Source organism: Elephantulus edwardii, unplaced genomic scaffold, assembly GCF_000299155.1.
Source record: "Elephantulus edwardii isolate Elephantulus edwardi_28Jun2011 unplaced genomic scaffold, EleEdw1.0 scaffold00038, whole genome shotgun sequence".
Taxonomy (NCBI): Eukaryota; Metazoa; Chordata; class Mammalia; order Macroscelidea; family Macroscelididae; genus Elephantulus; species Elephantulus edwardii.
The window spans coordinates 20809432-20831851 of record NW_006399788.1 but is presented as its reverse complement, the minus strand read 5'-3'; the positions used below and the strand labels follow the sequence as shown (position 1 = coordinate 20831851).

The 22420-nt window shown below is 44.7% G+C and overlaps 1 protein-coding gene across 1 annotated transcript in view; it reads left to right on the top strand.

The window, feature by feature from the left end:
- Window positions 1-6003: 6003 nt before the first annotated feature.
- FAM167A (family with sequence similarity 167, member A) overlaps window positions 6004-22420 on the top strand; it is a 30919-nt gene continuing 14502 nt past the window's right edge. Inside the window, exon 1 of the mRNA XM_006884886.1 lies at window positions 6004-6384. Within this exon, the coding sequence (XP_006884948.1) occupies window positions 6004-6384 (381 nt within the window). The remainder of the gene's footprint in view (window positions 6385-22420) is intronic.

The window sequence follows — 22420 nt, the reverse complement described above, 5'->3', positions numbered from 1 at the left end:
GATTGCAGAGAACTTCCGCATTCAAGGTTCCGTCTGATCCTCTCAACACCCTCAAGGGCTCGAGGACTGAGGGTGCCTTCCACAGATGAGAAAACAGCCAAAAGAGGAGTGGGCCATCCCAGATACAAGTGTGCCCGGCCTGGTGCTCCCCCTGCCCTTGGCCTCACTCTCTGGATAGCACACTGGTAAACCTGGCGTAGCCTCTGTGGCCCCCGCTGTGTATTAAGTATATGAACAAAAAAGGAAGGGTGTAAGTTTGGAGGGTTTTTTTTTAGTTTGTTTGTTTGGACTTTTTTACTATTTTTTCCTCTTTTCCTTTTCTTTGGCAGACCCGGATCAAGAAATTGCAGTTATAAGACCTAAAAATTTAAGAGGAGGTGATGAGTTTAGTCTCAGTCCACAAAAGGAGTTCAAGGGAGTACTGGGAGCCTAGGGGCAAGAAGGTGTGCTGGAATCCCACAGGCACATTGTTCGAATCCACCAGCTGCTCTGCAGGAGAAGAAGGGGCAATCTCCCATGAAATTTTCTGCCTCTGACACCCACCAAAGGGTCAGTTGTGGGTCTTTTCCAACTCAACAGCACACAAGGAAGGAGTTCAGGGGTGGAGATTGGCCCAGGCCGCCCAGCAGGTCAGGAAACAGCAGCACTGCAGCTCTGTGGAATGAACATAGACGGTTTGGTGATACAACTGTGCTGTAGACCAGCACTTGTCATAATCGTAATAGTAATGTTGTTGTTATGTGCCATTCAGTCTCCATTCTGAGAGCTCGATGATTATCACTTTAGCCAATGCTTACAGGGAGCTCTAGTAGTCTAATTGTGCTGCTAACCCAAAGGCTAGGCCTCTCTGGTGGTTCAAATCAACTGATCACTCCTTAGGACAAAGATGTGCAGTCTTTCCCCATGCTATTTACAGCCTCAGAAACCCAATGGAGGGTCAGCTGTGAGTTGGTTCCGCCTTGACGAGATGAGTGAATGAGTGATTCAGGTCTTGCAGTGACACTGATACGATGATTTGTAGGCCTGTCTCTTGGTCTGGGGCCTGAGCAGTGACAATGAGCCCAGCGCTTACAACAGCCCATGCTGGCTTAACCTCTGCTGTTTTACAATCCTTTGCAAGGGGCCTTTGATTTTGTCCTATTACTGCAATGTTCCATCGAGTTTATTCTAACCCATAGAGACCCTACATGACACAGTACATCTGCTTCATTGGATTTCCCAAGCTGTAACCTTTAAGGAAGCAGATTTTTAGGTCTTTTATCTCACAGAGGCACTGCCTCTGAACTCTGGTTAGCAACTGAGTGCTTGAACATTGCACCACCAACCCACCTTCATTTTGCCCTAGGCACCTGCTAGTTACACAGCTGATTACCAACCGGTTACAATAATAGCACACTAAATGATACTGTATTTTATGTTCTAAATTATATCCTGATTATCCCCACTTCTCCAAAAAGGAAGTAAAGACACAAATTATTAAATGACCTTCCCAAGATTATAGATGGTGGAGGAACCAGGATTTGGAACCTCACTAGAGGGTGTCTGGCTCTCTGCTCTTGAGTTGGAGCCACCTCAGCCCACCCAGCCTCCTGGGGGGCGTTGAGAAACTATAACTCACGTGGTAGGATAGTGGCCATCTCTCTCCTGAGGAGTCGCTGGTGATTCATACCATCAAAGAGGCACTGCCTTGGGGTTGGCAGTACATCTGCCTAAGGACTAGTACCTCTGCCACCTACTGTGTGGAAAAGTCCTGCCTCTGACCATCAGCGAGTCACGTAAGTTTTCCCAGTCTTGGATTCTCCCAACTGTCTGCGAAATGGGTAATTCTGCCTCTTCCCCATGGTTACCGGAAGTACGGGTGAGAACAATGTGCACACAAATGCTCTGTATGCTCCAAAAAGCTCCGTGGACCGAAGGAGCACAATTAGTTGAATCACGGCTCACTGACACGCCTGTTAATGCCTGGAAATATTTCTGGCATTGTCTTGACAGGCCCACCTGAGCCAATTTAGAAACCCCGGTGCTAATGTCTTACAATCAGCAGCTAATCTAAAGGTTCCCCATTTGAATGTACCCTGTGAGGTCTAGAAAGGAGGCCTGGTGACCTGTTCCCATAAAGATTAAAGGCAAGAAAACCCTACAGAGCAGATGAGGTTTGTAACAGATGGGGTTGCCATGTGTCAGAACCACACTCAATGAAACTTAATAACCACCACCACTAAAATAAACTTCCTCTTCCCCATCCAGTCCCATAAAGTCACAGAGTTGTAGCTGTTCTTCACCTCAGACACCTAAGAGCGCTTCAGCCTGTGGCGTCATGGTAGAAGGAGAAGCAAAGCCAGCTTCTCGCTCATTTGCTCATTCACAGAATGACTGTACAGTGGGTATTGCTCATCATGTCGCTCATCAGTTCGTCCGAAATTGGATCCTCTCCCCCAGGCTTCCGTCAAATAATTGGAGCTCTCTGTCAGGGGAAGGAAGCCCTGTGGGGTCAACAGCCTCCCTCACAGGCACATTCAAACCCGATTCTGGCACCGCAGCAAAGAAGCAGTCGGCGCCCAGGAAGGGCCCCCGGAAAGCCGCTAATAAGTATATTTAGAGACGTAGTAAAAAGCAATCTGTGTGAGTGTGGGACTGTACAGAAAGACCCTGGGAGAAAGCCCCCCACTCACAGAGGGTGTACAAACCTCAGTTTGGCCAGTCTCCAAGAGCCTTGATGATTGATATTATAAGCCCCATTTTACAGATAAAGGCAACTAAGGCTTGGTGAGTCAGAGGAGACATAAAGCTAGGTTATCAGATCCCTAAATGTAAGAATCAGTCTTCATAGAGATATCCTCTTTAATGGCTGTGTTTCATCTGCAGGGTTGTGTTGTGTTGTGTTTTTTTAAAGAAAACTCATGCTGAAAGTCAAGACCTTGGTTGAGGTTACCTGTCTCCTACTCCAGTTTAAACCCCTCTCCACTTGTTTGGACACAGAAGAGTGTGGGTAGCTTTAAGCAAGTGCTGATAGCGTCATTCAAACCCTAGATCCACTTATTAGAGCCTGGTCATCAAAGAATCTTGCAAAAGTCCTCAGGGGATTCTCCCGTGCAGCCAGAATTGAAAAGCAGGTCCCTTTGCTATTACCTGAGGTCAATATTCCTCCTCACTCCCAAGAGTGCCCAGAGCAGGAGACAGGAGTTAAGAAGGGAAAGATCTGGTGTGGAAAAGCAAGGTATATGAACTTTGTAAGTAAACCAGTGTAAAATGTGTTTTTTAATATGCTTACACACAAACACACACACACAGACAGACAGACACACACACACACACACACACACACACACACACACACACATATTTAAAGAGAAAAAAGAAAGCAGGCTAGGCTCCTCTTCTTGTATGGCTCTATGCACCATCTGGGGGGAATCCTACCCTTCTGTTGGTGGCCTGGTCTGGTTTTCATTTTTGCTGCCCACCCTTAGGCTTTTCCTCTCTTATTACTGCTCCCCATCTGCCGTCTTCCCATCACTTTATATAAGCAATAACAGCTACTAGTTTCTCTTCCATCCTGGAAGATTTTTTAAAGCACATTACTGTTTTTGTTAGGTGTCATCGAGTTGATTATGATTCATAGTGACCCTATGAACAACAGATCTGAATGAACCTGGCCTATCTTGTGCCATCCGCATCATTTCTGACACACTTGAGCGCCTTGCTGTAGTAACTATATCTATTATTCATCTCATTGAGAGTCTTGGCCTCTTTCACTGACCCTCTCAACTTTTCCAAGCATGATGTCCCTTTCCAAGGAATAGCCTCGTCTAGCAACATGCCCAAATTATGTGAGATGAAGCTGCGCCACTCTTGCCTCCAAGGAGCGCTCTGGCTACACCTTCATCGAGACATAACTTGGGTTTTTTGGTGTGTGTTTTTGTTGTTGTTTTGAAGTTCCTGGAATATTCAGTACTCGTCTCCAACACCACATCTCAAAGGCATCAATTCTCTGTCGTCCTTATTCATTGTCTAGCTCTCAGCAGCTTAACAAGTGATTGCAAAAGACTATGGCTTGAATCAGTCACACCTTAGTCTTCAGCCTAACATTTTTGCTCCTCAGTACTTTGAAGAGTTGCTTGACAGTGGACTTTCTCAATGCAATATGTTTCCTCATCTCCTGCCTGCTGGCACTCAGGGTATCAATTGTGGATCTAAGTAACGCATGTACAAGTTGATAGAAATCTCTCTTCTTTCTTATTTTCCCCTTCTTCACACCGAGAGGCTGCTGTACACTTTGCTTTTTTAAGTTTAGAATTTCTCTTGGTCCCCAAAATGAAAACCAAACCCACCACCACAGTGTCAATTCCAGCTAATGACAACCGTCAATTGTGTTTCCACAGTTGTAAATGTTCCTGGGAGCTGGCTCTCTGTGGAGTGACTAATGGAATGGAACAGCCAACCTTTCAGTTATCAGTCTAATACTTAACCTACTAAATCAGTCTGTATTAATGTATTATCTTTAACAGCTGCATTTCATCAGCATAGTTTGTTGGTTTTTGTGTGTGTGTGTTTAAAATTACTCTAAAAGTCAAGAGTATGTACCCTTCGTTGAAGTCAACTATCTTCTTCTGGGATTTAAACCCATCTCCTCTCTCTTGGACACAAAGAAAAGGCATGGGGCTGGGAGGCTAAAGTCTCAGTCTAACTATATTAGGTTATGTATCTGCCATGTCCTCTGACTCTATAGAAAAGGAATTTTGGTTTCTACCTGCTCACCGGAGGTGAGGAGGTGGGGAGGCCAAATCATATCAGTCATTGCCAGGAGACTGTTGCTGTGTGGGCATTTTAAAGCCAACTTGAGCACCCTCTTTCTAGAACAGTGAGTCATGAGCCTCATTCAGTTTAACGATCAAACTTGAATACCGTCAACTCTTTCCCTTTAGCAGCTGAGGGTTTGTTTGCTTCCGCCTCTGAGGAGTGAGGTAAGATGTTGTTCTTAGAGGGAGAAGCAGGAGACAGTGTGTGTGTGGGGGGGGGGAGGAGAGGGGGTGTTACTGTGAGTCTTCAAGAGCCAAAATGGAGGCTGGGGGCTGTGGTGGGCAGGGTGAGGAGGGGTCAGAGGCTGCAGTTGCTGCATGGAGGGGAGGTCTGTGCCCTGGAATCTGGAGGCCTGTACTTTCCCACCTGCCACTTGCTGAGAGCCCACAGATGAGTCACCTAACTCAAAGAGTCCTTGTGTAAAGTGGGGATTAGAGACAGCTAAGGATAGGTTTTCTGTGAGGATTAAATGGTACAATTGAGCTGAAATTATTGTCTAAATCATCAAATACTCTACAAATATTCACTTATTTATTAACTTGGAGTTTCTCTGCATCATACTGAGGCTTTCAGATTGTTCCACTTCTCTTCTTCAGCCAGGAGATAGGACCGCTAGATTCTGTCACTGTCATTTAAAGTCCACTGTGGCATGGACTCGGAGTGGACCTGTGACTAAAGAGCCTCAGTAGGACCACAGACCTCACGTGCTTGAGGGATTAGCACTGACATCATTCTCGTCCTTTCTCCAGGGCCAGAGGCTCCACGCCAACCAGCAGCTTCTCGCCACCTGCACTCCTCCAAGGGAGGGGAACTCTGGGGGCTGCTTCCTGAGCCAGCCTCTGATCTGTCTGCACTTCAAGGATTGATAGATCCTCTTGGCAAAGTCTCCCCTGAAGATTCGTGCTAACGCTTGTCTAGTCCTGCCCCTGTGTGAAGCATGGGACCTGCAGGTCTCCAGGAAGAGTCTTAGCCCAGAACCTTCGAGGCAGCCTGGGGAAGGGCAGCTGGCAGCTCCCGCTCTCTCGGGCTCAGATCTTTCTGGATCTGGGCGCTCTTCAGCCCTTCAAAGCCATTCACATGCCCTCAGGAGCCTTGGCCCCAGCTGGATGAGGTCTTTCCAGAGCAGGACCCAGCCTCGCCTCCTACCAGGAATTCCGCGCTGCCTCCCACCACCTCCTATGTCTGGCTCTTCAGACAGAAGATAGAATGTCTGTGCCCCAGATCCAAATAGAAGAGGTAGATGGAGATGAAGGGTCAGAAGGTGCCGTCCTGCCTCCTGATGACCACCTCAGGAGCCTGAAGGCCCTCACCGAGAAACTGAGGCTTGAGACGCGCAGACCCTCCTACTTGGAGTGGCAGGCCAAGTTGGAGGAACAGACATGGACCTTCCCCAAGGCAGCTGCCCAGCAGGACACCAGCCCCGAGCAGAGGCAGTGTGGAGAGGAGACCTCGCTGCTCCCAGGGGAAAGCAGGCAGCATTCTTCACCTAACGGGAGAGCTGGCCAGGGCCAGAGCCCCCTTGGCACTGGCAAGCTGGAAGGCTTTGAAAGTATCGATGCAGCTATAACCTGGCTCAGGAAGGAACTGGTGAGTGACAGCCCCTCTAAGAGCCCCTGGAAAAGAGAATCTCTCTCACTTTCTCTCTTTCTCTCTCTCATTCCTTTCTCTACCTTCTCTCAAATGCATATCTCGACCCTCTCCCAAATGCATATCTGCAATCTTCGTAGGGCAGAGTCCCCGTGGTGCAATGGTTAATTAAGAGCTTGGCTGCTAACCGAAGGGTCAGCAGTACAAACCATGCAACAGGTAGAAGTTATGGCAGTGATTCATTGACTCCCATTGCCACTGTGTTGGAACCAACTCAGAGCTGACTGCCCCCACTTGGCTTCTGAGGTTATGAATGCCACAGGTGCAGGAGAGGGACATTGCCCATCTTTCTGCCCAGGAGTCACTTGTGGGTTCAGACTGCCAGAGAGGCATGGCCTCTGGGTCAGTAGCCAAGCTCCCCAGGGAAAGATTACAACCTAGGAAAGCCCACTGTAAAGTTTTGTGCATTGGAGTTACTTGAACAGCAATGGGTTTAGTTCGATTTTTGGAATCTTGGTAGTAAATAAAGTAACCCTGCCTGGCGTACTCACAGTGAACTTCCATTGGGTTTCCAAGGTTGTAAATCTTTACAGACTGTGTCTCTGTCTCTCATGAAATGTCTGGTGGGTTTGAACTGCTAACTTTTTGATTAACAGCATGTAGGTGACACTCTACGTCATCACTAAGTGGCTAAATGACATTCACGTGTCAGTCAGTCCAGCTCTTGATTATAGATGTTAATAGAGGAGTCGAGTTTTGCTCACGATGAACTTGAACCCATATTCTAATGATGACCCCATTCTTCCTCCTTCCTCATCTCATGCTCTTGTTCCTGGACTGCTAAATGGGCTCCTACACTTTCATTGCCTCTTCCCCTCTCTCTGAATCAACCTTCTCACCCTGCCTTTACCCAGAGCTGCCTGCTGATGTTCTGTGACCATTTAGTGGATGTTCAGTAGCTGCTGATGCTGTGCCCATAGCAGCCTGCATGGGACGAGCTGTAGGGTATGGTTCTTGGTCTAGGGAAGGGAGCTGACTGTAAGTAGCTGGACTCTTTATGGAAAGGACTCTTACAGGGAGTTGTGTACGAGCCAGTGCACAGTGGAAGGTGTGGCTGACTGGAGCTCAGACTCTGGTGAGGAGGTCACATTAGGACCGAGTCTCAGGCTGAGTGGGAGTCTGCCTCCTTTCCAGGGCATGCCAGGTGGAACAACTGAGCAGATGGCACCTGGAGAGCTGGGAAGAGTGGCTTGCTTTTTATACTGTCACAGGTATGGAAGACACCCATCAAAAACACCATTCATTCATCCCAGCAGCGCCTCTCCGCCTGAGAAGGGGGTGGGTATGCAAAGCCCCCTAACACACATAGAGAGGGGAAAACCATCCTTCAGCACAGGATGGCTTCTCACACAGCCTGGCCCTACCACTCTGGGCTCTCCAGCCATGCCCACACCAACTCCTCAGGTGCAGGCAAACACCTGTGGAGTCAACTCCCTCACACCACCACCCCCCGCACACAGGGGCCAAATGCCTTCCGGAGCTAGTAGTCAACAGGGCAACCAGATGCTGGCTTTGTGTGTTTGGACAGAATGTCAGGAAATACAGTCCACTGGGGCCTGAGGTTCTTCATAAACCTCCTTTAGTGAGAAGGGAACTGCTAGTCAAACAACAGGCTCTTCTGTAAGGTGGATGGTAGCTCCAAGGAGGCACTCCATCTCTAGAACTGTCAACCAGACGAGATCACTAGGGGCAGTGGGTTGCCCAGGGATAAAGTTTAGAAAGCAGGGAGGAGGAGGTGAGAGAGATGAATGGGAGGAAGAATCGAGAAAGAGTGGGAAGGGGACTGATACAGTGTGGGGGTTTTATTGATGTCATAAAGCAAAATTGATATGAACAGTTGAATGGAATACCAGTCTGCTCTATAGACTTCCATGAAGTATGAGGTGGTCCAGAGAACACTGGGTGAAAGAAAAAAGATTTGCCGTGTCAAGGATTAATGGATAATTAGTAGATAATGCACAGAATGGGATTCCATAGGTAGAGAGTGGAGACTTAATTGTCAGGACAAATTCACGGGCCAAAAGCCGCATCCTAAAAGGAATAAGGAATATAAGTACTTCTGTGCTGATTTCTCTTTGCATAGCATTCTACCTCCTCCCCAACACACTGTCACATCTTTGGCAACGAGAGTTCTACTGAGGGTGAGTAATCATAGTAACAGTAGTAATAGTGAGATTTGTTACTAATTGAGAGCTTACACTTGCCAGGTACTTCACATGCATTAATTGATTGCCTGGAGTAATTGGCACAGCATCTTCCTGTTACCCCATTTTACTTTTGAAGAAACTGAGCCTCAGAAAAAAAGTGAAGCAATGAGTGAGAAAATAGAAATTAGAGCATTGACCCAGCTAATCTAACAGCCCACATGAGTGAGAAAATAGAAATTAGAGCATTGACCCAGCTAATCTAACAGCCCACATTAGCCATTAAATGTGTCTTTTTTCTTAACTGTAATTTCATAAGAATATCAATGTTCCACAGAATGTGCGAAGCTGTTGGCTGGAGATAGAGGAAAAACAAAGTAGAATGAGAGAGGCCAAGCCCTCACTTCGTTAATACTTTGATTCTCACAATATCCTTGTGAAACTGTTGTAATTGCTCCCTTGTACAGATGAGCAAACTGACTGAGGCTCATAGAACCACAGGTGGTTTACCCAAGAAATATGACTAGACGATGGCAGATCCAGGGCTTGAATTCAGTCTTCACAATTGAGCGTAGACAGCAATGGGGAGAGACAGGAGAGGAGGCTGGAGAGATGCTCCAGTCGGCCACACGGCGGGGAAGAGACAGAACAGCTTTTCTCCAACTCCCATGTGCGTACCAAGCACCCAGGTATCTTGTTAGTGTGAATATGTAGAATCAGGACTTCCCACTGGCTCATTCCTGCTTGAAACCCCTGCTTAGAATTTTCCTTTTCGTCCCAGAGACACTAAACCAGAACCTACACTTTAATATAGATTCTAATTTAGTCTATCTGGGATAAAAATGCAAATTCTCAGCAGGAGGTTGGCCTGGAATGAACCAGCTGAAAGTCTTTTTCTGAACCAGTCAGTCTGAGACAGAATTCACAATTCTGAATTTCTTATAAGCTCCAAAGCAAGTTATACTGCAAGTCCAGGGACAGCTTGCTGATTATCAAGTCATGAAAGGCAGGCTAGACTGAGGCCAGAGGCACCACCAAGGGACCTTAGAAGGAGGACCTAGGGAAGGGATCCCCAGGCTTGAACTCGGAGCTCCAACCCTATTCTCACTGCCATGCGACTGGACCCTCAAAAAATGGACTCTGAGCGTCCCACACTGGGCATCCAGACCACTTCTTACTCCAAGGGTTGTTCAAGAAAGTCAACAACAGCCCAAATGGAGAGAAGCAAGCAGCCCCTCCATTTGCACTTCTGCCTGGGGTTTAAATAGTAACAAAACTCATAACAGTCTTTGAATTAAAAACAGATTTCAACATTTTATCAACATGTTTTTGAAAGGCTCAGTCAAAACATTAAAAAATAACATTTTCCTAATTCATCATCTGTTATGTCATTAAAGGAGGAATCCGTTTTTTAAAAATTAATCTAGTTGAGCTGTGGTGGTTTGTGTTGGGTTTGTTGTTGTTGTTGTTTTAACACAAAGTGGTTTCAAATACCTTTTGTTCTGTTTTAAGCTCTGAGTGATGAAAATGGTTAAACACTATTGACCCAGAGGTCAGAGGTTTGAACCCACCCAGAGGTGCCTTTGGAAGGAACACCTGATCATGTCCTTCCTGGAGGTCACAGCCATTAAAAACCCTGTAGAGCCATTTGCTCTGCGTGTGTGAGGTCCCCATGAGTTGGAATGGACTTGATGGCCCTGGATTGGCCTTGATCTATGAGCCCAGAATGAAATTGTTCACACCACTGCCACTTTGACAGACTCATCTGAAGAGCTATCTTTTCCTCCTTACGTGGCAATGCAACAGACTGAAAATCTTAAATTCAGTTAGTCATTTGGATGTTTTCCCAACACAAAGCCAAAAGCCCAAATTTATGACTGTTTTGACTGAATTTGCCAGCATTTATTTTGATCCAGTGAAAGGGCTGGAGGCTGATACTCTATCCGAGAAGTATTTAATGCAACCAAGGAGGTACGTGTTCCCAAGGTGAGCCTCTCCACGAAGATTTGGAGGGATCATCTAGTTCATCCACAGCAGAGAAGTGACTCTGAATCTTGAATTATACAGGACAAGCAGGGGATCCTATCAGCTCCCTCAGCATTCACTCTTCTCCCTTTCACCAAAAGGAACACGTCAGTCACTTTGATCCCCTGTGGTGGTTGTGAGGTGTCATCGAGTCAAATACAACTCATAGCAACTCTATGAGCAGCAGATATCGAACTTAAGTGGATTCCCAATTCTGCACCGTCCTCACAGTCCCTGTCATACTCATACCCATTATGGAAGTCACTGAGTCAATCCATCTTGTTGAGGGTCTCCCTCTTTTGGTGACTTCTATCTTCCCCAGCATGATGTCTCTCCAAGGACTTATTCCTTGTGAAAATATGCCCTCTAGAAGTGAAACAAAATGTCACCTCCTGCTTCCAAGAAGCGCTCTAGTTATACTTCCATCAAGACAGATTTGCTTGTTCTTCTGGCAATCCATGCAATATTCAATACTCTCCTCCAGCACCACAATTCAAAGGCATAGATTCTTCTTCTTTTTTCCTTATTCATTGTCCAGCTCTCAGGTGCTTAGGAAGACACTGGCTGAAAAGACCATGGCTTGGATCAGGTGCACCTTAGTCTTTAAACCGAGGTGAGCCCTCAGGGTGGGGTGGCATAATGATTGCCCAAGGAAGGATCAGCAAAAGCAAGCCCCCAAAGCTGTGCGATACTTTTCACCTCTGCCTTCATGCTGAAGGCATAAACAGCCACTGGCTGGAGTTTGGGCCAGCTCACCAGCTCCCAAGGGCTATGCCCCATTCTTTATCCACTCCCCCCTTTAACATTTTCTTTTTTGTTCTTTTTTTTTTTAATTTTCATGTTAGTGAGAGTTTACAAAGAGATTGTAAACATTCGTTCCCATTCTTCTTCACAGGGAAAAAGGGATGCTCTCTTCTGTCTTTTCTAGCCAATTATGCTGAAAAACTCCCTTGTCAACGTGAAATATAAAGAAAACAGATTAAAAAAAAATCTTCTGTTCTGTCTGTGTGGTGCTAAATCCTGAGAAAACGAAACCAAAACAGCCTATTCCAGCTTCCCGATGGGTTGTCTTTATGTGTCAAGGCCCTGGGTGTCCACAGATATTTTTCTTTCATTTCAGGCAGGTGTTTGTTTGATCCCTCTAAACAAACCTCCTAAAATGTTTTATGGTTGTTAGATAAAGGGAGAGGAAACCTGACGAGTTTTAATACTCTGAGGACTGGCTGTGGCCGGAGTCCTATACACAGAAGTCAGTTTGTCTCATTAGGGCCAGAAGCTTCACTCCTTTTGATTTTAACCTGGGAGTCCTCTCCCAGTTAACCCTCTCTTGCCTTTGCTGCCCATTTGGCATGTGCATGACTCTAATAAGTCTGGACACAGCCCTCTTAAAACTCACTGAGCATCTTCTGTTGGAGGTAGAGGTAAAAAAAAAATGTGTTACCTGTGTTGGTATGTACCTTTGAAGGAACATTGTCCTTAGTTTCGAAAGCATTTTCAGCTACAGTATCCTATGAGAAAGAAACTTCTCTGAATAGTTGCATTCTTATCTGAAAGGTTGTTGGTTCAAGTCTATCAGCCTCTGATAGGAGTAAAAAGTGGCAATTGGTTGCCTTAAACATTACAGCCTTGGGAACTAACTCTAAGGGGCTGTTCTGCTCTGTTCAGGTTTCCTGTGAGTCAGAATTGACCCCACAGCAGTGAGTAGAATTCACCTTGTGAAAAACAGCTCGTTTCCTTCAGGTCAAAACCGATTTGTAGCTTACCCTCCAGTGGATTTTCAATGGCTGTAGATCACATTGGAGGAGATTGTCCACCTTTCTCCTTTGGAGCAGCTGGTAAGTTTGAATCACCTGCCTTTGGGTTGGCAGTGCAATTCTCTACCCACCAGACCACTTTGAAGGTGAGAAGAATGAGACTCAGAAAGATTATAGGCATAAAGTATAGAGAAGTTATATGACATGGACATAGTTATATGTGAGGATGTGGCTAAACCAAGACTTTGGACCTCATTTGCCAACTCTGAATTTAGATTTCTTCCCTTTGTATAACTGCTCACATCAGATGTTCAATTGACTAAGACCGCACGCTGAAAAGACTGCATTTTTAAAGTATTGTTAGTTTCTAAACAGGCCCTGTGTAAACAGCTGTAGCGTTGTTAGAAACCCTTCCCAATAACCCTTTTGTAGGACTAAGGCTGCCTTCCCACTTCACACTGAACACGAAGCCCAGAGAAATCCTGGTTAACTGGGATCTGATTCATAGAAGAATTTCAAGTGGAGGTAACTTTTTCCCCAAAGCTGATGCTTCTCAGTGCTGAGTGTGACCTTATGCCTGGCACCAGCAAGCTGCAGGAGAACTCCTCTCCTACCAATCTGGGCATATACTGACCCCTTCCAACAAAACCAAACCCAGTGCTGTTGAATCACTTGTAACTCAGGGGGACTTGTGTGTTGTTATAGAGCAGAACTTCCCTATGGGAATTCTTGGCTGTAATCTTGACAGAGAAAGCTCTGCTGATGCAATCCGCAGGGAGTCGTGCTGTAAACGCAAGACAGTGTCTGTCTAGTGTTTGAAATCCACTAACTGCTCCTTCGGAAAAAGAGGGACAGTCTCCTCCAATGTGATATCCAGTCTCACAAAAGACGGCTGAAGGGCCAGCTAGCTCCAAGTCGGCTCTCATTTGACGGACCTTGAGTTTACTCTTCACAGAAAGGGCTCCCCAGGCCTTTCTTCCACACTAGCCCTGGGTGAGTTCAAGCTGTCAACTTGTAGGTTAGTCATCAAATTCAAACCATTTCCATCACCGAGGGACCTACTCTATTTAACTACTTACTGGTGATTACACATTTTTTCTAAAAAAACCAAAGGCACCAGCAAAGAATATATGCTAAAGTTACAATGATCTTTATTTCTGGGTGAAAATATTGGGTTGGGTTTTTTTTATATGGATCTTGGCAGAAAACAAAGAGTACCAGAGGGGAACTTGTCTGTGTTTCATTGACTATGCAAAGGCATTTGACTATGTGGAGCACAACAAACTGTGATTAGCCTTGAGGAGAATGGGAATCCCAGGACACTTGAATTGTGCTTATGGGAAATCTGTACTTGGATCAAGAAGCAGTCCTCAGAACAGAGCAGTGAAACACTACATGGTTCAAAATCAGGAAAGGAGTATGTCAGGGATGCATCCTGTTTCCATACCTTTTCAATCTCTATGCAGAACAGATCGTTCAGGAGTCTGAGCTTTATGAAGAGGAATGTGGCATCAGGGTTGGAGGAAGACTCATCAATAACCTACATTATGTAAATGCCACAACCTTTCTTGCTGAAATTGAGGAGGATCTGAAGCACTTGCTGCAGAAGGTCAAAAACTGTAATCTTCAATATGGATTGAAACTCAACATCAAGAAGACAAAGATTCTCACCACTTGGCCAATTGGCAGCACCATGATGGATGGAGAAGAGATTGAGCTTGCTAACAGTTATAGCTTGCTCGGCTCCACAACCAACATTCTTGACACCAGCCAAGATAAATCCACTGTGAGGGACCTCTCTAGAGTACTGAGAAGCAACTATGTAATCTAGAGACTAAAGTGTGCTTGATCCAGCCCATGGTCTCCGCAAATACTTGCTATGCATCAGAGAGCTGGGCAATGACTAAGGATGACAAAAGAAAAAGTGATGCCTTTGAGTTATGATGCTGAGAAGAGTCTTATACATATCATGGACCACCAAGGAAACAAATAAGTCTGTCTTGGGGAGGGTGAAACAAAGTTTCCACTTGGAGGTTAGGATTTTGAAGCTCTGTCTCACATACTTTGGACATGTGGCCAGGAAGGACCTATCCTTGGAGAAGGACATCATGCTTGGAAAGGTGGAGGGATAGCACAGGAGAGGAAGACCCTGGATGAGATGGATTGATACAGTAACTTGGGTAATGGATATAGTTGTAATGGAGTCAGTGAGACTGGCACAGCACAGGGTAGGTTTTAGAGTTGTTACACATCGGGTCGCTATGGGTCACAGGAGATTTAACAGCACATACAACAGCACACTGCAGTTATCACATTTTCTGAATATTGGTGTTGTATGCCATTGAATCAGAATTGAATATGTTGTTGTTGTTGTTGTGTGTCATAGAGTCGCTTGAGACTCATAGCGACCCTATATGCAATAGCTCTGGAACCTGACCTATCCTGAGCCGGTCTCACTGTCTCCAACACATCCACCCCCATCACTTCATTTACTGTGCCAATCACTCTTATTCAGGGTCGTCTTCTCCTGTGCAACCCTTCCAAGAACTATGTCCTTCTCAAAGCACTCATCCCTCCTGGCCATGTGCCCAAAGTATATGAGACGAAGTTTCAAAATCCCTGCCTCCAAGGAGCAGCGTGGTTTTACCCTCTCCAAGATAGACTTGATGTTCTCTTGGCAGTCCATAATATGTTCAATACTCTCTTCTTGTACCAAAACCCAAAGACATAGATTGTTTTTAGTCATTGTCCAGCTCTCTGATGCATAGCAAGTAATTGCAAAGACCATGGCCTTAATCAGGCACACCTTAATCTCTAGACTGACATCATTGCTCTTTAATACTTTGGAGAGGTCTCTGACAGCATATTTCCCTAATGCAATAGAAATGTATTATATGCAATCAGAGGGGTGGGAATCATGGAAGTTTATGTGAATTAAAGACAAAGAAAATTGTTAGGCTCCTCTCTGACTTGTCAATGTAGTTGCACACATTCTTAACTCATAGGTTACAGATTTTTTTTTTAAAAAAAAAGATATAGAATAGTCTAGAATAAGGTAAGAAAAATTAGATCTACACTGTGCAAGAATTCCCTACTGTAAGGTATTGAGCCAAGGATATGTATACGACCTTGAATCAGAAGGTTGGATTTCTTTTCCCTTTCATTTTTGTCTTGCAAAACAAAGGAGAAATAGGAGAAGAGAAGGACCCTGAAGACAGGAGCTAACCAGAGTATCCACACAACACTGTTAGAGACTGACTCGAGCCCTGGTCACATAATGGATACGTGCTCAAAGTAAAGGATCAACAACATATTGGTAGTTTGAACCCAGCAATTACTCCTCAAGCAAAAGAGATGATAATCTTCTTCCATAATCATTAACTCCCAGTTAATTCTGATTCTATATATTTATGTAGCGTTATATAGAGTTTCCAAGGCTGTAAATTTCCATGGAAGTAGATTGTATCATCTGTCTCCCCCGTAATGGCTGATGTATTCAAACTCTCAGCCTTGAGGTTAGCATCCAAACAATTTAACCACCACACAGCCAAAGCTCCATTACATAAGGATTGCAGTTCTATTCTATCTTATAGATTCACACTGTTGTTACATACTATTGAGTTAGATCCAACTCATAGTTGACACTCCAATGGGTTTTCAGAGGCTGTAAATCACATAATAGGAGACTACTAATCTTTTTTCCATAAGGCATTTGGTGGATTTGAACCACTTGCCTTTGAGTTGGCAACTAGAGCACCCTATGCACTCGATGTTGTTGTTGTTGTGTACTGTCAACTTTAAACTGACTCATAACTAATCCTCCAGAGAGTTTACAGAAACAGTAAATTTCATGGGAAGAGATTGCCCAGCTTTCTCCCACAGAGCAGCTGGTAGATTAGAACCACATACATAGCAACAGGTTTTAAGAGACAAATCAGGGTCCTGGAATCCAGTCCTCTGTACATTTACTGAGGATCAAGGCCTGTAATTGGGAAGTGAGGCAGTGGGACAGAGGTGAAGGAGACAAGGTTCCTGCATATGGAAGTTCCAACTTTAGGTAAGAAACAGTCACATAAACAGTGACATGTGGTATTTTAGACATAAAACAAAGTTACCTATAGGTCAATGTTAACCTAGTGGTCACTGTGTTTTAGGTCTGTGGACAATTAAATCAGCCTCCTTGTTGTCAAGTCGCTTCAGTAAACTAAGACTTAAAATGACCTTATGGACAATAGATCTAACCCTTGTCCTCTTCTGCACTATTCTCACTATCTCTGATATACTCAAGCCCATTGCTGCAATCACTCTGTCAGTCCATCTTGTTGAGGGTCTCTTTCTCTGATACTTCACCTCAGTGTCTTTTTCCAAGGGCTAGTTAGTGTCTCCTGACAACATACCCAAAGTATATGAGAGAACTTTCACCAGTCTTGCATCTAAGGAGCACCCTGGTTGCACATCCTCTAGGACAGATTTGTTATTTTGACAGTCTGTGGCATATTAAGTAGTTTATGCAACATGACAACTAAACAGTATTGATTTTCTTCAATCCTCCTTACTCACTGTCCCAACTTTCAGAGGCATAGGAATGACTGAAAATTTCATTACTTACATCAGGTATACCTTAGTCTTTAAACTGACATCCTTGCTTTTTAGCACTTTGGAGAGGTCCTTGACAACAGATTTTCCCAAATGCAACCCATCTTTTTGCTTTATTTTCTGTTGTTACCATGGGTGTTGAATGTGGCTCCAAGTAAAATGAAATCATTGACAAATTTAATCTTTTCTCCATCTATCAGGGGTAAGGACTTTTTATTTTCTTGATGTTGACATGAAATTCATATTGAAGCCTGTATAGGCTTTGATCTTCTGTAGCAAACATTTCAAAACTTCCTCACTTTCAGCAAGCAAGATTGTGTTATCTGCATAAGGCAGGTTTTCCCTCTACTCTTGATGCCACATTCCTCTTCAGATAGTCCAGCTTCTCAAATGATTTACTCAGCATACAGATTGAATGGGTATGGAGAAGTGGATACAACCCAGACACACATTTTTATTAACTTTATGCAGTATTATTTTCTTGCTTCTTAGTTTATGTATATAAGTTTTGCATTAGACAGTTAAGTGTTCTGGGGTTCTCATTCTTTGCAATGTTACCCATAATTTGTTATGATTCACACAGTTAAAACACAAGTGAGAATCTTTCTGGTATTCTTTCAGCCAATATCCATCTGATATCAGCAATAACATCCCTTGCCCCATTGCCTCTTCTAAATCCAGCATGAAATTCTGGAGATTCTCTGCTGATGAACTTCCAAGCCATTTTTAAAATCATCTTCAGCAAGATTTTACTTGTATGTAATACTAATGGCATTGTTTGGTAATCCCCGTTCCATATTGGGTTAATTGATTTTCCTAGCTAAGACATGGTACAACTTGACTTAAAATCTCATAGAATTACGAATGTGCTCTTTCCACTCCTCTAGTGACTCCCAACTGCCAATTAGTGGGCCAGTTACATAAGAATTACTTGCCAACACTCATTATATTCCTAATCTCAGATTTCTAAGTCTGAATTTCCATAGAGAGCAAGAGATATCTATATTTTATGCCCAAGTTTTATGCCTAGTTTTTATAACTGAGATGGTGCCACACAAGGAGTTGGGCTCTTAATTATTGTAGGAGGAAATACAAATTGGAAATGAAGAGAAAGCTTCAGTCAGTTCTTAAAGGTGTGGATTTGGTGACTAAGAAAATTATAAGAGGAAGTAATGTTGAGATAAGAGAACTGAAGATTTCCAAATACAGTTTAAGAAGACAAAGCAAATTATTATAAGAAAAAAAGAGTAAAGGGAATGTGAAGAGAAGGAAGGGCAGAAGAGTTGTGAATATTTGTAAATAGTCGGCTACTGTATTATATGCTCAAGAAGCCCTGTTGGTCCAGCTGAAAGACTGGGTTAGCAGTTGGAGACCATCAACCACCCCGTGGAAGAAAAATGGGCAGTCTCTTATCATAAAGATTTATACCTTTGAAAACCCAACGGAGGGTCACCGTAAGTAGGAATCAGCAATAGTGAGTCTGGTGGCATAGTGTATTCAATGTTAGTTTACCAACCAAAAGATGGTTAGCTAACCAAAAGGTTGGTCCAAGTGTACCAGTTACTCCTCAAAAGAAAGTTGAGGCTGTCTGCTCCCATTGAGATTGATCGCTTTGGAAACCTGATGGAGGGTGACCATAAATTAGACAGACAGTATGACTGGTTTTGTCTTGATATTATATTGCTGAATAATTTGACACAAAAACATCCTCAAAATTCGCCACACTCTCAAGTTGGTTGTGCCTCATAGTTGACCCTCCATTGGTTTCAAGGCTGTAAATCAGGCAATGGGAACAGATACCCTATTTTCTCGCATAAAACAGCTAGTGGATTCAAACTGCTGGACAAGTTTGGCCTTTAGGTTAGTAGTCTACTTCTCTGTGGACTATAACACCGGAGCTTCTTCACTCCAGTCTTGTGTGGCCTGTGAACAGACAAAAACCAGGGAAAGGGCACAAGAGACTCAGTGAGGGCAGGTGAGTCCTTAGAATGTGGAGGCCATTCCTACAAGCCAACACAGAGGGCCTGGCAGGAGGAAGCCATTGCCCTTATGGTCAGGCCATTAGGTGCTGCAGGCCACACTGAAGGCTGGGAAGGACGAGGCTCAGTCTATAGGCAGCTCCAAAAGCCCCAACTACTACTGCATCCATCACAGCTCACACACGGGGGAGGCATCCTTCACAAACAACTAGCTAAAGGGGACAAAGTTCTCTCTTTACTGGATAATTATCTTAAATCAAGTGTTAAAAGAGGGAGCCATTTGAAGGGGTGATCAATCCCTCATTTCTCAAATAGGGAAAGAGATTCCCAGACGGGTTCTGCGGTTACCCAGTCAGACAGCAGAGCCCTCTGAATTTGCTTCTTTCGCTGTTTTCTCAGCGTAGGCAGCCCCACTGTGGACACTTGGCTGTACCCAACAGTCCTAGAGACTTCTCTGAACTCCCAGCATGGGAGCGCCTCCTTAACTCAGGAAAAAGAGGGAGGAATCAGGTCAGAGAGATTTTGGCAGCAGGCACAGAAATGATTTCCTGCTTGAATTGTTATTCAAGCCTGATACTGCAGACAACAACAACAACAAGAGAGCTCTGTTGGCCTAGTAGATAGAAAGTGATGCTACCAAGCCAAAGGTGCGTGATTTTAATCTGCAGCCCTCAGGCCTGGTTTTAATTGGTTTTGGTCAAACATTCTTCTAAGTGGTATAGCCCTGGTGTGTCCATTTTCTGTACAGAGGTAACTCATGGTTGCTGTGATGCTGAACACTGTGACACTCATTTGTGAAATACAATAATGGTTACCCATGGTGGACAGTGTTTGGTGGTGCTCCCCGATTAAAATAAGCTTGAAAGCAAGAGTGGCATCCACTTCTAAAATAGCTTGCCTCTGGAAACTATGAAGACAGAGAAACAATGAAAGTTATGCAAGTGTTCAGGTCTTTCATTCATAGGGTTGCTATGAGTTGTCTATGACTCAATGGCACTTAACACCAACAACAACTGCAGACAGCTGTGAGGACCTCTAGCAGATGAAACCAAAAGTATCTGTTCATAATAAAACAGGTTTCCGGGTAATGGAGTGTGAAATTATTTTGGAGAACAAGATGATCTCAGACAAGCTTAGAGGGTAGGACAGAGAATAGATTTGTTTTCTTTCTCTTTGAAGACCTAGGCAGGAATCTAGCTATAGAAACTACAGGTGGAGGTTCCGCACATGGTCATAGGTAGCAGCTCCTTCTTACTCTGGGTCCCTGAGCCCAAGAGACAGGTTCCTAGCTAGTTCACAAGTGTGCTAAGCATCAAATGGGAAGTCTGTGCTCAGTTAACTTCCAAGATGGGGAGCCTAGAACCTAAGAAAAGTCCAGAAGTCTCAATGTTGTCGCTCCAGGGATCTTCAGAGGGCTCTCGGAGGGTCACCTCAGCACCCTTCAGTCTCACGTGACAGCACGTTTGTGAACTCTTCTGAGTCCACAGGGCATGTGAAGCCATTCCTGCCTGTGGAACATCAGTTTCCCCCGGGACATTGGCCTGCAGTGGACATTCAAAAGGCCATGTCAGACACTACCATCCGTGCTCACCTCATGAGCAGAGGTCTGCCATCTCGATGCCACATGCCCTGCGGACGATGGCTCTGACCTCTGGGAAAAGTGTGTGAGGCTGGAGGCCCTTATTGTAGCCTGTCATGTTGGGGTTCAACTCAGAACAGGAGAATATTTTATGTGCTTGTTGAGTTTCCGATCTGATTCCATTCTCACCTTCCAGAGTCAATAATGAGTCCAAACAGGAGCCCGGTGCGTCGCCCCGCCCGTAACGTCTTTATTTGCAGAAGATAACAAATTGGTCTAGGATCTTGCTAGTTTGGAAAATGAACCTGTTATTCAGGATTTTCTTAGCTGTAATTTTTACAGATGCATAATAAACAGGTATGTCTTGAAGAGGGTGCAGCCAGAGTGCTCTTTGGAGGCAAGAATGATGAGGCTTCACTTCATATACTTTGGGCATGTTGCTGTTGTTGTCATTGTTGTTATGTGCCATCGAGTCGCTTGCGACTCATAGCGACCCTATGTACAACAGCCCTAAACTCCGCTCTGTCCTGTGCCAATCGCACTGTCTCTGACACTCCCATCCCAATTATCCCAGTCACTGAATCAATCCACCTCATAGAGTGCCTTCCTCTTCTGCGCTGTCCCTCCACCCTCCCAAGCATGATGTCCTTCTCCAAGGACCTGTCTCTCCTCACAACATGTCCAAAGTATGTTAGATGAAGCCACAGAATCCTTGCCTCCAAGGAGCCACCCGGTTTAACCCTTTCCAGGTCAAATCTGTTTGTTTTCCTAGCAGTCCATGGTATTCTCAATACTCTTCTCCAGCACCACAGCTCAAAGGCATCAATTCTCCTTCTATCCTCCTTAGTCATAGTCATTGTCCAACTCTCTGATGCATAACAAGTGATTGCGAAGACCATGGCCTGTATCAAACGCACCTTAGTCTCCAGAGAGACACCATTGCTCTTCAGTACTTTGGAGAGGTCCCTAACAGCAGACTTTCCCATGGAAATGCACCTTTTAATTTCCTGGCTGCTGGTGCCAAGACTATTGACTGTGGAGCCAAGCAAACTAAAGCTGTGTACAATCTCAATCTCTTCACCATCCATCCTGATACTGCCAATTGGTCCAGTGGTGAGAATTTTTGTCTTCTTGACATTGAGCCTCAATCCATATTGTAGGCTGCAGTCCTTGACACTCTGCAGCAGGCGCTTCAGGTCCTCTTCAGTTTCAGCAAGCAGGGTTGTGTCATCCACATAACACAGATTGTTGATAAATTGTCCACCAATCTTGACCCCACATTTCTCCTCATAGAACCCAGTCTCCCGGATAATCTGTTCTGCATATAGGTTGAAAAGGTATGGAGATAGGATGCATCCCTGGTGTACGCCCTTCCCAATTTTGAGCCATGCAGTGTTCCCTTGCTCTGTTCTGACGACTGCCTCCTGGTTCAAGTATAACTTTCGCATTAGGACGATCAAGTGTTCTGGGATTCCCATTCTTCTCAGAGTCAGCCCTAGTTTGTTATGATCTAACAGTCAAATGCCTTTCCATAGTCAATGAAACAGGGGCTAATCCTTGGAGAGGGACATGATGCTGGGAAGGATAGAGGGTTGGTGAAGGAAAGGAAGACCCTCAACCAGGTGGGTTGACATGGTGACTGTTGCAATGGGCTCTTGTGTGTCAGGAAGTGTGAGGATGGCACATGATAGAACAGGGTTCATAGGGTCACTATGAGTTGTACTTGACACCTAACAACAACAACATCACCAGGTATTTCTTTCTCATAGTCATGGGGGAGTTTGAACATCCACTCTTTCAGATTTGTAGGCAAGGACGAACCAATTGTGACACCCAGAAACCTTTGAAAAACATCAGACTTTATAAAAAAATCAGATTTTACAGAGAGGAGGGAGGACC